The 15,974-nt window shown below is 44.6% G+C and overlaps 1 protein-coding gene across 1 annotated transcript in view; it reads left to right on the top strand.

Moving 5' to 3' along the window:
- The window catches only part of CUBN (cubilin), a 138,948-nt gene that overhangs the window by 22,322 nt on the left and 100,652 nt on the right, over positions 1 to 15,974 (top strand). The window contains exons 13-18 of the mRNA XM_035129760.2: positions 1,842 to 2,028; positions 3,992 to 4,104; positions 4,891 to 5,125; positions 6,828 to 7,009; positions 8,291 to 8,453; positions 8,549 to 8,739. Coding sequence (XP_034985651.2) covers positions 1,842 to 2,028; positions 3,992 to 4,104; positions 4,891 to 5,125; positions 6,828 to 7,009; positions 8,291 to 8,453; positions 8,549 to 8,739 — 1,071 coding nt within the window. The remainder of the gene's footprint in view (positions 1 to 1,841; positions 2,029 to 3,991; positions 4,105 to 4,890; positions 5,126 to 6,827; positions 7,010 to 8,290; positions 8,454 to 8,548; positions 8,740 to 15,974) is intronic.

Below are 15,974 nucleotides of genomic sequence, written 5' to 3'. Positions count from 1 at the left end.
TTGTAAAATTCGGAGAAGTATGAATTCTGAAGCGTGGCTGTATTTCAGCTCGCACATTGTTTTGGAAAATGCAAAATAGACAGGTTAACCCTTAAATGTGAACTGAATTGAATCTCTCCCTCATCCCTACCCACAGTTTAGCAATGTGTCTGCACCCACCCTGTTCATTACTCAAATATGCCAAGCCGTAGTTAAAATTAACCACAGTTTAGGGTTCAGTCCCAATACTAAACTGTGGTTAATAAAAAATGGAGGTGAAAGTTTTCAGTCTCCTCCTGCCAGAAAGGGAAAGGGGGAGCACATGAGTCTGAAGGTTTTAGTGCTGTCCATTGATTGCTCTCCTACTCTAAGCTATATTAATTTTTGCCATTTGGCAAGTACATCCTCTATCTCCTCTCATGTCAGTGTTCACTCATATTTTACAGGGCAATGAGTAGCAGTCCAAACCATAAGTTTTGGTTATGTGCAAACCCTGCCATTATGTCTCCACTTTAGTTCCCAAAGGGTCAGTGTTGGGCTGCAGGGGTCAGCAAAAATTTTCAGCAGGAGGCCGGTCCACTGTTCCTCAGACCTTATGGGGAGCTGGGCTATATTTTGAAAAAAAAAATGAACAAATTCCTATGCCCCCACAAATAACCCAGAGATGCATTTTAAATAAAAGAACATACTACTCATGTAAAAACACCAGGCAGGCCCCACAAATAACCCATAGATACATTTTAAATAAAAGGACCCATTCTACTCATGTAAAAACACGCTGATTCCCATACCATCTGCGGGCCAGATTTAGAAGGCGATTGGACCAGATTCGGCCCCCAGGCCTTAGTTTGCCTACCCATGGGCTAAGGATACAGAGTTATTGCAACGGTTTCAGCAACATGCTTTGATTTGAAGAAAATCTATACAAATTATTTTTTATTGTAGTTAATATTTTTTTTCCATTTCAGCACAAGGACACCCCACATGGTTGACTTCTAGCTCTTTTTGCCTATGCTGAGGCACTTATCTGTATGTGCTGCTATGGTCTAAATCCATGGTTCCCAACATGGGGCATCCCCCCCCCCACAGGGGGGCAATTTGAGAATGAGTTATTAACAGTGAATGGCCTTTTAGGCTTCCTCCAGAGGAATAGGAGTTCATTTTTTGAATAATAAGAATTATATGTCACTGGGGAGGGGGAGGTGTCAGGATTTTAAAGCATGGCCAAAAAAAGGTTGGGAACCTCTGGTCTAAATTCAGCATGGATCTGGCTTTTGCTGACTATTACATTATTTGCAGTGGTGTCCCAAAAGCCAAATCTGAGTAGAATTTGCACAGTTACTATTTTAATTATGGTTTTTACATACAGTGGTGCCTCGACTTACGAATTTAATCCATTCCGAAGGCACCTTCATAGGTCGAAAAATTCGTAAGTCGAAAAGCGCCATTGGAAACGCGATTTCCCATAGGAATGCATTGGAAATGGAAAATTCGTAAGTCGAAGCAACCCCATCTAAAAATGTGTAAGTCGAAAAAACCCTATCTAAAACCACAGCGGTTTCCGTTCGGATGTCGAGAAATTTGTAAGCGTGCGGCCATTTGCCCCACTCGTAAGTCGAAAAATTCGGTTGTCAAGTCGTTCATAAGTCGAGGTACCACTGTATTGTGATTCCTGCATGTCAACCTGGGCTCCTGAAGAAGGAAAGGTAGGATGCAAAAATTATTATTATTAAGCCATATAGCAACCATGCATACAAAGCTTGTTCAACATGGTCTAAAGTACCTTGAAACTGCTTCTAGGTTATGGCAGTAGTGGATTCATATGTGTTTGGTTTCTCTTTTGTTTGGCTTTATGTCTGCAGACCACAGTCTCTGGCTACAACTGTGTGTGTCATCCTGGCTGGACAGGTGCCAACTGTACAGAAAACATTGACGAGTGCTCCAGCAATCCTTGCCAGCACGGAGGAAGTTGCACCGATGCGGTGAATGGCTACTTTTGTGAATGTACAAGCAGCTGGACTGGACCTCAGTGCCAGACACCCCAACAAGGTAAGTGCACCATAAATGAACGTCACAAAGCACTCAGAGATCCTAAACGGCAGGTTCTAGCAGCAGGATGCGGGTGCCTTGTGATCTGTGCCATTGTGGCAGTTTGTCTGAAGAAGGAAGCTGTTGCCTGTTCTTTGATGCGCTATAGCTCCACCCACTGCAGGTGATCAGAGGGCGGCATTGCAGCTGTCAACTTAGCAGCGATCAATGGGAAATAGAATTCCAACTAGTCCTTTAATGCTGCTTATCTGGACCTAGCTTCTTGTCCTGAGCAGCTTTCAGACTGTACAGTGTATCTCTGCATCCCTGCTTGACCACAAGGGTGCTGAGAACGGCTAGGTGATCCTTGTTCTTTTCACGGAGCTACAACTCTCACAGTTGTTTAACAATCAATATCTCTTCCCAGGAAACTGGGAATTGTAGTCCTGTGAAAGGAATAAGCATCTCCTAACAACTCTCAACACCCTTAAAGATCTTCAGCTCCCAGAATTCTTTTGGAGAAGCCATGGCTGTTTAAAATGGTATAATCCTGCTTTAAATGTTGTTGTTGTTGTTGTTGTTGTTGTTGTTGTTGTTGTTGTTGTTGTTGTTGTTACCCCACCCATCTGGCTGGTTTTCCCCAGCCACTCTGGGCAGCTCCCAACAGAATACTAAAAACACGATAAAACATCAAACATTAAAAAACTCTCCTAAACAGGGCTGCCTTCAGATGTCTTCTAAAAGTCAGGTAGTTGTTTATTTCCTTGACATCTTTTTTTTAAAATCATTTTTATTAAGGATTTTCTTGGTTTACAGAGATGAGAGCAATGTCTCTCTTAAGATTGTTACAATCTCAGTTTTGTTTGTTGAGACTTTGGTGAGGGGAGGGGAAGGATAGTGGGTGGGGGGAGGGTGGGATGGGGTGGGTTTTTTCTTGTCAGCGACGTTTGCATAGGTTCTCTGTTGTTCGCTTGTTTTCCTTTGTTGGTGAGAGATGCTGGGGTTGGCCTAGGACAGGGGTGGCCAACTCTGAAGAGACTGCGATCTACTCACAGAGTTAAAAACTGGCAGTGATCTACCCCCCTTTGGGGTGTTCTGGTCAAAGTTCTTAAGCTTTTTTTTAGGTAGGAGGAAAGCCTCGTTTTTAGGAGTTCAGGTCAAAGTTGTTGAGATTTTTTTAGGAAGGAGGAAGCCCCATTTGTTAGGGGTTCAGGTCAGAGTTGCTGAGCTTTTCTGAGGTGGGAAAGCCCTGTTTTTTTTGGTGGGGGGGTGAAGGGTAAAATGTTGAGCATTTTTTAGGGGAGCCAAAGTTGTTGAGCTTCTTTGAGAGGAGCCAGTGATCTACCAGTGATCTACCACAGACATCCAGTGATCTACCGGTAGATCACGATCTACCTGTTGGACGTGCCTGGCCTAGGATATGGTTGTTCCTTGACATCTGATGGGAGGGTGTCCTACAGGGCAGGCGCCACTACCGAAAAGGCCCTCTTCCTGGTTCCCTGTAACTTTAATTCTTGCAGTGAGGGAACCTCCAGAAGGCCTTCGGAGCTGGACCTCAGTGTCTGGGCTGAGTGATGGGGGTGGAGGCGCTCCTTCAGCTATACTGCGCTGAGGCCATTTAGGGCTTTAAAGGTCAGCACCAACACTTTGAATTGTGCTCGGGAGTGCAGATGGGGGCCAAATACTGTATTTTAATCTGTTGAAGAGAGCTTGTTGAGCAATAAGGTCTTCAATAGGCACCAAAAAGGCACCTGTCTGGTATGTAAGTGGAGGGAATTCCAAAGGTCAGGTGCCACCACACCAAAGGCCCAATTTCTTCATTGTACAGAAGGGACCTGATATCTACAGGATGTCTTCTCCTGCAGAGGGCAGTGACTGGTTGGGTAAGAGGTGAGATGATCTTTTTGGGATCTTGATAGGTATTTCTCATTTCCTTCAAGGAACTGCTGATTATTAACTTACTTACTCTTTTCCATAACTGCAGCATGTGGTGGGTCACTTTCAGGCCTGTCGGGCTCATTCAGCTACCTTAATCACACTGAGCAATATAATCAGCCAGTCAGCTGCGCTTGGGTGCTTCGGACTACAAACGACAAGGTAAAAGCTGCACAACCTGGGGGTGAAAGGGCATAACAGCAAACAAATCTTAGGGCAAGGGAGTCCAGAAGGTAGATCACTGAGTGGAAGTAGATTGGCAAGGATTTCTGACTCTCTGTTGTTTAACAATGGCAGCAACAAAATGACTACCCCACCCCAAATTATGAAAAAACGGGGGCAGTCAGGGAACCAGATGTAGGTGTTTGTGAAGATGGCATCTCAGTTCTGTTCTGTTATTTCTGGTCTTCGTTCTGAGGGTCTTTCTTTTTTACCTGGCTCTGGTTCATGTCTCCTGGAGTTCTAGTATAAATCGATGTAGATTCTGCAAGCCTGACCAGTCCTGTCTTTGGGAAATTTAAAACAGGGGTGGGGGTGGGGGATGTTCAGGCTGGGGACTCCCAAGCTTCTGGGAGGAATTCAGTGTCCCTGTTGAAATGGGATAATATGAAATCCAGAATAGCTATCAGGTTACCAAAATAGTTTGGAGCATCTGGGATTAGATCCCCTGGTCAACTTCTGTGTATACCCACCACTTTATCTCTTTCCCTCTTCCTTTGACCTTTAGCAATAGCTAATCCTTCTGCCTGCTCTGGGGTTTGTCAGGAAATTATATAGAGCACCTCCAAATGTTCTGGCAAACATATGACTGTGTGGACAGGTGTGCTATCTAATCTGCACAGTGTAACTGTATAAACAATATCTAATCATCCTTCAGCCGAGGCTCTCATAGTCCACGGATAGAAAAAACAAGCAAATTGAATGAACCTCTCTGTTCTTTCCTGCTAGATCCTGCGGATCACATTTCCAGTCTTCCAGCTGGAGGAGAGTATCAGCTGCAGGTCAGGCTTTCTCCAGATTCACGATGGAGAGTCGGCTTCAGCAAACACGCTGGGGAAATATTGTGGGTCTTCTCCCCCAGAAGAGCTTTTCAGCAGCCATAACTCTTTGTATTTCTGGCTCCACTCTGACCACATGATGAATGCACGAGGGTTTACAGTTCATTGGGAGTCTCGGCAGCCGGGTAAGATGGTGGTGCGTGAAAACATTAGGCTGCATTTAAAAGGATCAAGAGCTGAAACACACAAATAAGACTGTGCCCGCAGCACTAGGGAGTTAATGCAGATGAGAGTCAGTTTTCCCGTGCGTGTGTTTGTGTGCCATTGCCCACATGCGAGCCCTTTCAATTTTATGTCTCTGGAATCTGCCTTGATGTTTCCCTACCACATTACTGAGCGCTGCTTGATGAGATGCATGTGCTGAGTGTCGTTCTTCCCTCCCCTCAATTAGTACTTCCTTACTCTACAAGTTCTGGAAACCTAAAGTCTGTTGTGGGCATGTGGGCAGCTATTTTTGTAGCTGTGCATGTAGACATATATATTTAAAATAAAATTGTAAAGTTTTTTTTATAAAAAAGACAGGTTTTTTTTAATGTACCAACACACAATGCACTTCATTGCAATCCAGAGTTTAGTAACATGTAGCTTTATATTGGATTTACTTCCTTTATCAGGTTATCCCTGAATTGGGAAAATCCAAATTTAATGCTGGGGAAGTGCAGGCTGCCAGTTAGATAAGAAGCATGGCATTCGGACGATGCTGAGGGTGGGGTAGGGATTAAGACACGTGCAGCTTCACATCTGCATGAAACTCCTGGGTGGATAAGCCCTAAATGAAGCAGAGCTGAAGACAGCAGTCCACATTTTGAAAACATTTGTTTTAAAATAGTTTTTTAAAAAAGCTAGTTATGTTCACAGCTGAGCAGTTTACTAATTCCAAGCAAAATGCATAGCTTCTAATTCTGTTGCCTTATGAAAACGTCACATATTATGTATCCATTCCCTGTTCAGAAATAACATGGAAGCCTTGTGTCTGTCATATACGATTAACACGAGTTACTCTATGCCTATAAGCTGAAAATGAAATGAAGAGTGATGTCGCTTGGTTTATATTGGAATGGGCAGCAGTGCATAGGTGTTTTCTTTAAAAAAAACCAAAACCAATCCACAACCTAGTGATGTCATTGAGAGTACTCTGTGTGTCTATGACCCTGGGACATTTCACTTCCCAGGGTATTTGAGTGCTTACTAAGGATTTCAGGCATCCTCAAAAACCATATGCTCCAGAGCTTATTCTGATAGCTACAATGCCATCCCAGGTTGGCACAAGAAGTCTTGAGGTGTCTGGTTTTCAGGGCACGTGACTTGTGGTTAGAGTGGCCACATATTCATCACCGAAGAAAGAGGAAATACAGCACTACGTTCAACCAAAAAAGAGGACATATGAGGGCCCAAAATGTGCAGGGAAAAGAGTAAGGTAAAGGTAAAGGAACCCCAGACCATTAGGTCCATTTGCAGATGACTCTGGGGTTACGGCGCTCATCTCGCTCTATAGGCCGACAGAGCCGGCGTTTGTCCGTAGACAGCTTCTGGGTCATGTGGCCAGCATGACTAAGCTGCTTCTGGCAAACAAGAGCAGTGCACGGAAACACCTTTTACCTTCCCACCGGAGGTAAAGTATCTACTTGCACTTTGACGTGCTTTCGAACTGCTAGGTTGGCAGGAGCTGGGACTGAACAGCGGGAGCTCACCCATCACAGGGACTCGAACCGCCAACCTTCTGATCGGCAAGCCCTAGGCTCTGATCAGCACCACCCGCCTATGCTAATTTCCATTTCTAGATGCAAATGTAATTAAGAATCCCCCGTTTATCTGTCTCCCTCTTAGCGTGCGGTGGTGAGCTGACTGGTACTTATGGTTCAATTAAATCACCTGGCTATCCTGGTAACTACCCTCCCAACAAGGATTGCTACTGGGCCATCTCGACCAATCCCAGCCTCCTCATCACGTTTGCTTTCGGCACACTGAGTCTTGAGCACCATGATAATTGCAGCCAGGACTACCTGGAGGTAAAATCTGTTAGAAGAAAAATGTTATTCATAACACACGTTGCTTTGGATAGAAGAATACTGGTGCCGTCCTATGCATTTCTGCTCAGAAGTTCTACACAGAGGTCCATGGGATTTACTTCCAGATAGGTTTGCATAAAACGGCAGTCTAAAACACTTAAAAATTAGAAACTTTGCCATATGTGGAGAGGTAATTCTCCTTGATAGGCCAGTGTCACAGATGGGGTGTTGGCTACTCCCGAGTAAGCACTCCACACATCCTCTGGATTTTCATAGTTTTATTGTGCATGCTATATACAGTGGTGAGATGTCTCAAATCATGTCTGCTCTGCATGGGGCAGAAGCCCACAATGGCGTCTCGTGGGCTCTGACCCCCCTTTTAAGACTGGGCATCCAAACGCCCCTCCTCCTTGCTCTATGGGTCCTCCGTGGTCCCAAACCAGGCTCCTGAGGTGCCGTTCTCTCTCCTCCCTCCTTTCCAGCCCCTGCTGAAGCTAGCTCCTCCCCTGCTTCCCTGCTACCAACCTGGAGCTGAGCCACCAGGACTCTGCAGAGCCCTGGACCCGTCTTAACCCTTCCTGTTCCTGATTTGAACTCCCAGACTTGCTGCTGCTCTCCCATCTGATGGAAGTAAGCAGAGTGGGCTGCTCTCTGCAAGCCCTCTCTCTTACAGCCAGTATAATTCAATTTGAACCATTATTTTGTCACAAACACCTGCATAAAGACTCCAGCTATCCAGATAAGCAGCTTAAAAAAATGTCAACTTCAAATACAGTCGTACCTTGGTTTTTGAACAGCTTAGTTCTCAAACATTTTGGCTCCCGAATGTCGCAAACCCAGAAGTGACTGTTCCAGTTTGTGAACTATTTTTGGAAGCCAAATGTCTGACAGGGCTTCCACGGCTTCTGATTGGCTGCAGGAGCTTCCTGTAGCCAATCAGAAGCCATACTTTGGTTTTCGAACGTTTTGAAAGTCAAACGGACTTCTGGAATGGATTCCGTTTGACTTCCAAGGTACGACTGTAGATGCTATACTGACAACTCCCAGAATTCTTTGGGGGAAAGCCATGACTGTTTAAAGTCATATCATAGTGCTTTAAATGCATGGCATGAATGTGGCCTTAGTTTTGCTTTTAGAGCAGACCCAAGAAATCAATGGGACTTAAATTAACCAGGACTAACTTGGTTTCATTGGGGCTACTATAAATTGGATTAAGTCCACCCCATAAAGTGCATATGTGTGTGACATGATATGAATATGTGGATTGGTGCTTTTATTTAGATTCGAGATGGCCTCCTCCCTCGAGATCCCCTCCTTGGAAGATATTGCAGCTCTGTGTTGCCACCTCCTCTTCAAACCACTGGCCCATATGGCTTGGTTCATTTTCATTCCGATGAGTCTAATATTGACAGAGGCTTCCATATCACATATACAACATCAACCGGTAAGTGTGTTTTTGCATACCGGGTCTACAGCTGCAGCTCTTCACAGGGCAAACAGATGCTGTTTTGAGTAACATTTTCTTTTTCATCAATGCAGCGGATCCCAACTGTGGAGGAAACTATACAGGCAGCAGTGGGGTTATCATGTCCCCCTACTGGCCCAATCATTACCTTAACAACAGGCAATGTATCTACATCATCCGACAACCACCCGGTGAAAAAATGATCCTCAATTTTACGCACCTGGAGCTGGACAGTCATCCCAGCTGCAATTGGAACTACGTTGAGGTGACTTTGATAGAATCATCAAATTGTAGAGTTGGAACGTTGGCTTTCAAAGGAGGAGGATGGGCCAAGTGAGATGAGACATTTGTTAAAGATGTGATTTGATTCCCCATCTTTTAACATCTATTTAAAAAATAATCATGGTGAGGATTGTCTTGGTTTGGATGAGATTGTGGTATGCTGGAGGAGAGGTGGTTTATCCCCTGCAACATTTTCCTGATGGAAATCAACCCTATCTGCACAATTAAGGAAGACCTTCCATGGGTGCCTTAGGAGTTACTGGCCAGCAACCTTCTGGGTAACCCATTCTCCCTCTGGTCCATGGTCCTGATATATTTTGAAGGGGCTCATGATACTTTAAAAGAGAAAATGAAAGTGACAGGAGATCTAGTCAAGCATCTCTAGAATGTCTCTGCACTAAAAAAAAATGATAGAGAAGAGTTTCTGGCTTAGGATATGCAAGGAAATAGACATCCAACTTCATTAGGGTCCAAAAGCCACAGAGGACAAGAAACAAGTTATGAGCAATTAATAAAAGGCAAAGATCGGCACGGAAACATAACTATATGATAAGAGTGACTCTTTATAATCTCCATATGATTAAGCGCTCAAGTTGCAGTGTGCCAAATACAAGATAAGGATAAGCATTGCTCAGTGAGTTTGTTTTGCCAGAGCTGTATTCCGCAAAGGGTCCTGTGCCTTTAAGAGGTGCATAGAAGGCAGAATTGCACCAGAAGTAGCTTCTCCCAGCACAGAATGGAGCAGGCACCCCCAAACTTCGGCCCTCCAGATGTTTTGGACTACAATTCCCATCATCCCTGACCACTGGTCCTGTTAGCTAAGGATCATGGGAGTTGTAGGCCAAAACATCTGGAGGGCCGCAGTTTGGGGATGCCTGGAATGGAGTGTCATGATGGCTATGCTCCTTACCTCTGAATGCCAGCTGCTGGGAATCACAAGTAGGGTTGCCAGACTCAATAGAGGACTGGGCTTCTGTGCCTTTAATTGCCCTGCTCTCTTTTGAGTCTGGAAACCTTAAAGAGAAACCAGCAGGCCCTTTGTTTAATTTCCAAGCAAAGGGTCTGCTGGTTTCTCTTTAAGGTTTCCAGACTCAAAAGAGAGCAGGGCAATTAAAGGCACAGAAGTCCTGTCCTCTATTGAGTCTGGCAATCCTAATCACAAGTGGGGAGAGCATTGATTGCATCTAGGCATCTGGGTGCTCACTGTGATAACAGGATGCTAGATTAGTTGGGCCTTTGGCCTGACGCAGCAGCACAGAAGAAGTATAAAAGGTGCATGGTTCTCAGGTGCTAAAACAGCCAACAGTAATATTGGGTCCAAAATGTATACTGTATTGGCCAGATTCAAATCATTATGTAATTAGTTCCCTGAATCTATGGGGCTGTAGGTTTGTTTCTCCTCCCTGACAGAGGAGAAACATCTCCCTCCGCAGAAGCTTCCCTTGAAACTGAGAACTGCAAGAAAATATGGGGAGGAGAATTAAAGGCCTCCAACTATCAAAGGGAAGATAAGACAAGATCTGGGAAATCTGAACTATGGAAATGAACTCACATCAATTAAAACAGGTGTGAGGAACATCTCCAGGTGTTGATGACTACAACTCTCATCGGTCCCAGAAAGCATGGGCAATGGTCAGGGATGATGGGAGTTGTAGTCCAGCAACATCTGAAGAGGGCCAAAGTTTCCCCACACCTGAGCTAAGGCTACAGCTAACCCCGAATTTAGCAACTGCTTTATAGGGAAATGGTGTTTTGTTCTCGATCAGGCATCCCCAAACTTCGGCCCTCCAGATCATCATCCCTGACCACTGGTCCTGTTAGCTAGGGATCATGGGAGTTGTAGTCCAAAACATCTGGAGGGCTGCAGTTTGGGGATGCCTGTTCTAGATGTAATCAATTTAGCTAACTGAAATTCTCTTCACTGGTACTTTACTGATTAGAGAGAGAGAGAGTATTGTGTATAGATGGCTAAAATGACACACAATGTTCTTTTATACACATGCCCAAGCACTTTATTTTGGATATATTTTCTTTATTATTATTAATTCTATACAGTCTTAAAATCAGAAGGTTTTACAATCATAATAACCCAAATACAGTCAAGAGGATATCTCATATGTTTACAGTTGTGCCAGATTCTTCATAAAATCTCTTGTTTTGCTCTTCATTAATATTATTCTCCTTCTTTAGACGCCCTCATTTTAACCTCTTAGGTCACATATATATCCTTGATAGTTTTCCAGATGCACCCCAATACCTCCCTCTCCCCATACCCATTACTTCCCCTCACCCATGTGTGATCTTCTTTGCATAATATTATTCCTCATTGTGTTAACCGAAGTTTATATATATTATTCCATATATATTATAGTACGTCTTGTCTCCTTGCGTGGTTTACCTATTGCATATTAAATTTAAGCTCTAAAACATACATATATAACACACACACACACATATATATACAGCTTTACGCACTCCCACTCTTTGTTGATTTTTTGATTTGACATTTTCTGTTCAAATCCATTTTTTTTCTTCTTTAAAACGGTGCGCTACTTGGTAATATTGTAGCCAACTATTACAGTAATTCTTAATTTCTTCACAGGGTTTTAATCTTACATCACCATGCTCTTTAACTAATAGCTGTTTGTATGTTGGCCAACCCTTTTCCATATTTTTTCTTTTTCATGGCTACAACTTCTAAGGGAGATACCCAACAGGGTATCTTTGGTTCTAAGCGGCATCGGTAAATCACCCAAACCTTGTATAATGACTTCCTAATTATATGGTCCAGGAAGTCCTTATTTACAGTCACTAGAATCTCTGTATTTCTTAGCATGACCTAGTCTTAATCCATCCTAAACAAGTTGCATGATAATATAATTACAAATCCGGGAGCCCAAGCACTTTTTATGTGTCTGATTAACTTGAGCTCTTTCCTGAATATGTTTATATACAGTGGTACCTCGACATCCGAATGCCTCGACTTCCGAAGGTTCCGACTTACAAAGTCGGCAAACCCAGAAGTATTTGCGCTGCACGCGCGTTCTGCGCATGCGCAGAAGCGCAAAATTGCGCTTTGCGCATGCGCAAGATGGACGCTTCGACATCCAAAGGTTTCGACTTGCGAAGAGCGCCGCAGAACGGATCGCCTTCGTAAGTCGAGGTACCACTGTAGTTTATTTATATACTCTGTTATTCTAAAGTACAACCAAAAGAGTTGAGGTGGTCTTTAAAATAAAATAAAGACTTTAAATTCCAGCAAAAAAATTCTAGAGGGGGTTTCCACATCTAGTTTCTGTGTGGCATCAGCTCAGCTGTTTAAAAAGAGCAGTCAAAATTTTCCCCATGCTACTGAAAACCCCTCGCTTCAGGCTCTTTGGGTCTCAGCTGACTCATTTGTCTTTATATAGCTTGAAACTTGCCTTTTGAGGGTGGAAAAATGAGAAAGGGTTCCTGTGGACTATCTTTAATATAAACTGAACTGTTATCTACAGCTTTGGCTTGTTGCTGTAATAACATTGCTCCTTCCTTCCTTCCTTCCTCTGACATTGGTTGGAACGAAGTGTAATTAATTTCCAAATCAGGGGGAAGCTTGGTGTGTAATGAAAACAGACAGCTTCTGTTTGTTTGGGCTCACAATTCCCTCCCCTAATTGCTGGCAAAACGGCAGCGAAATCCACTGCAACAAGAGGGACAAAACTCTTTCTGCCAGGCCCAATCACTTTGTGTTAGTTCAGCAAAGCATTTACCTTGTTACTTGGCGATCAAATGCAGGAAGTGTAGTTTTGTTCTGATGCGTCTGCATTTCTTTGGCAACTCCTGGCACCCTGATTCCTTGCACATCCACTCAGCTGAGGAATGGAAGCATAGAACACTGTAAAAAATGGCTAACAACCCAATTCTGGAACTGCTTTAACAAGAGGTGGGGAGATGTTTCTTGCTGTTGCTTTCCTTTCCATGACAGTTCATTGAAAGGCTATTATGTAGGTCATGTAGGGTGCCTCCAGTCCAGACTGTCACTATTTTTCAAGAGAGGCTCAAGTGTGCACTGTCAATTTAGGTTTCTGCAATTAAAGTAGACTTAATGCTCTGCCACCCCCAGTACAGCAAATCCACTTTAAAAAGAAACCCAGACTTTTTGCAGCTAGGAAAGTGATACAGAAATGCACCGAAAAGTTTGGAACAAACAAATGTTTAATGGAAAGACATATAAACACCCCGCAAATGAGATCAAGACGAGTGCTTGTTATCATATAACCTTCCTGCAAACAAATCAGAATAAATGCTCAACAAAGACCGAATATAACTTGTGCTTTTTTTCAGCCAGAGCGTGCCAGCGCTATCAACAGCAAGTTATTTGTATGACACTTTTTATGTATACCTCCCTATTTAGAGGGGAATCCCATGCATAAGTGCATGTAGTATGGGTTATATTGTACATGTCACTCTATATGGTGTACGCCAGGCAACCCCAAACTTGGCCCTCCAGATGTTTTGGGACTACAACTCCCATCATCCCTAGCTAAGAGGGCCAGTGGTCAGGGATGATGGGAATTGTAGTCCCAAAACAGCTGGAGGGCTGAGTTTGGGCATGCCTGGTGTACGCCAGTTATTCTTAAGTGGCTGCTTCTTTCAGTTTCATTGTCATGGACACACTTAAATGCGCTCCAGAAAGCTGTGTCTAATTGCAGCTCAGTATAATGGAGGCACACAGATGTTTCAGAAATGTGACACGACACATTTTTTATTGAAAACACACGAGAACAGCCCTTAGTGCCTGGGATCACTAAGAAGATGGTGTTGCTTGGACATCTTACCATGACAGCAGGGTATTTCATGCAGAAAGGTCAATCTGATACTAGCCTAAGGATTAAAATTATACAGGTATGTCAGTCCCTGGATATGCAGGATTTTATGGGTCACATTATACCAGCATGTTTAAAATAAATCAGAAATCTATTAACAGCTGTGAACTGAGATTAAGGTGCTTTATACTTCCACTGTTTTCAGGCTGCAGTCTACTCAAAGACAAAGGTTTAGCACATTCCCAGTGGAGGCTGGTCCATTAGTACAAATGAGGCACACACAAATGTGTGATTTCTTTTTATATTTTAAAAAATAGATTGCAGGCTTGTACTGTGATACAGGATTTTGACATGGAGCAGGGTGCAGGGGCTTAAATTCTTTGTGTGTATAAACCTTTTAACCACCCCCCAAATAAATTCAGACAGGACTCAAATTTTTGGTTTGGTTTTTGGCAGAATTTAGGCCACAACTTTATTGATTACAATCAAGTGAGTGGTTGCATAGGCTCTGGTTCGACTAGCTCCCTGCACCCTTGCAGGCAGCGCTGACCCAGGGCACCAGCACAGGTCAGCCTTGGGTAAACACCCAGCTTAGTGGAAGGTGGTGTTCAACCAGTCCACCAGCCAGATGCCCCCCCTGGACTCTGGCTCTGGGCACAATCCCTCTCAGGGAAGACCAACCAAGAGTCCCAGGATTCCTTTCACGGAATACCCATCGCATAGGGATGGCCAGACCGTTCTGCCACCCCTATCACCTGAACCAGAGCCTATCCACAACCTTACAAGTTGTGACGATTTGCTACGCGGCAGGCGAAACCCAAATGGCACCAGCCAATCAGCCAAGTGGGGGAAATTCCTGCCATGTCCCCGTCCCAACGACAGATGACACACGACGGCATAGCAAGGTCATGCGTGCAAGCCCTAAATATAGGGAGAGGTGGGCGGGTGTTCCAATGCACAGCCCCCAAAGAGGAAACTAGACGCTCCTTGAAGGACTTTAGCTGGCTTCCCATTGGTCAGATTGCACCCAGCATAGAGGGACCTCCAATAGGGTGTTGTGGCCATCCAAACGTTCCCACCCACAACACAGGGTCTGGTTGCCAGGTCACACCGCAACACATGCCCTCTTGTTAGGGAGGACCCGATTTGCCCCATGCTGTTGTCTCAATCTGGATCTATGTGCAGTTGGAGCAAGCGGAAGCTTTCCCCATTCCCACAATACAAGTGTATGCCCAATCTGGATCAGAACCACAGTGTGGGGGTGAAGCATTAAATCTCCTGTAACACCCCCCCCCACCTCTACCAGTGGTAGTTGTGTGCTCTGGATCCCTTCCCAATAGATGTACATTTTAAAAGGCATACGCACAATTACCAATCCTGTGGCTGCCATCACGGGCTAGTTTAGCCCTGAGCGCACTAGGGCCACATGAGGTCCTGTGTTATTGGTGTGTTCCGGTATTTCCCCTCCGTTCTCACCATTTCTTTCATTAAGGCTTTGGTGGAGAGTGTGCCAGGGTGTAGGCCAAGGCTGGATTTAGCTTTGATGAGGCCCTAAGCTACTGAAGGTAATGGGGCCCTTTATATGCCCAGCTGTCAGCGGTGGAGCTTCATGCTCCACCACTGGGGGCGGAGAGCAGGCGCGCTGCCCCCAGGAACGTGGCGCGCGTTCTGGGGGCGGGGCGGGCATTCTGGGGGCGGGATGTGCGTTTTGGGGTAGGGCACGCCGTGTGCAGGGGCGGGGTGCGCGTTTTGGGGGTGGGACGGGCAGCCACGATGGCGCCCCTGGGATCACGCCACCCGGGGCAGCTCATATCTTCCTATGCCCCTGCCAGCTGTCCTTTGTCAACAACAAATTGTCACTTTTTTGTGTTGAATATATGCTATATGGTAATTTATGGACCTAATGGGTATCTAAAGATATTTGCACACAACAAAATATGTATTTTATCAAAGTAATTGATATAGAAATGAGCAAACCAGTGATATTTTAGGCTGGCAGGTGGGGCCCATTACTTACATCATAGGAGCCTACACAACACAAAACACTGTTGCTGTATTTTATTTGTTTTTTATCTTATATTTTGGAAACGTACATCCAGGTGGTTTTTTCCTTTAATTTTTTGGGGGGCTCCCAAGAGAGTGGGGCTCTAAGCTGTAGCTTGTTTAGCTTCTGCATAAATCCTGCACTGCTGCAGGCATATCTGAAATAACACCATCTAACTTATGAATGGTTCCCCTAGCCCAGGCATCCCCAAACTGCGGCCCTCCAGATGTTTTGGCCTACAACTCCCATGATCCCTAGCTAACAGGACCAGTGGTCAGGGATGATGGGAATTGTAGTCCAAAACATCTGGAGGGGTGAAGTTTGGGGATGCCTGCTCTAGCCACTAGAGACTTGTGAATGATTCAGAGG

The sequence above is a fragment of the Zootoca vivipara genome, chromosome 12, assembly GCF_963506605.1.
Source record: "Zootoca vivipara chromosome 12, rZooViv1.1, whole genome shotgun sequence".
NCBI classification, from domain to species: Eukaryota; Metazoa; Chordata; class Lepidosauria; order Squamata; family Lacertidae; genus Zootoca; species Zootoca vivipara.
Note: the sequence above shows the minus strand (reverse complement) of the source record. Positions and strands in the feature narration are given on the sequence as shown.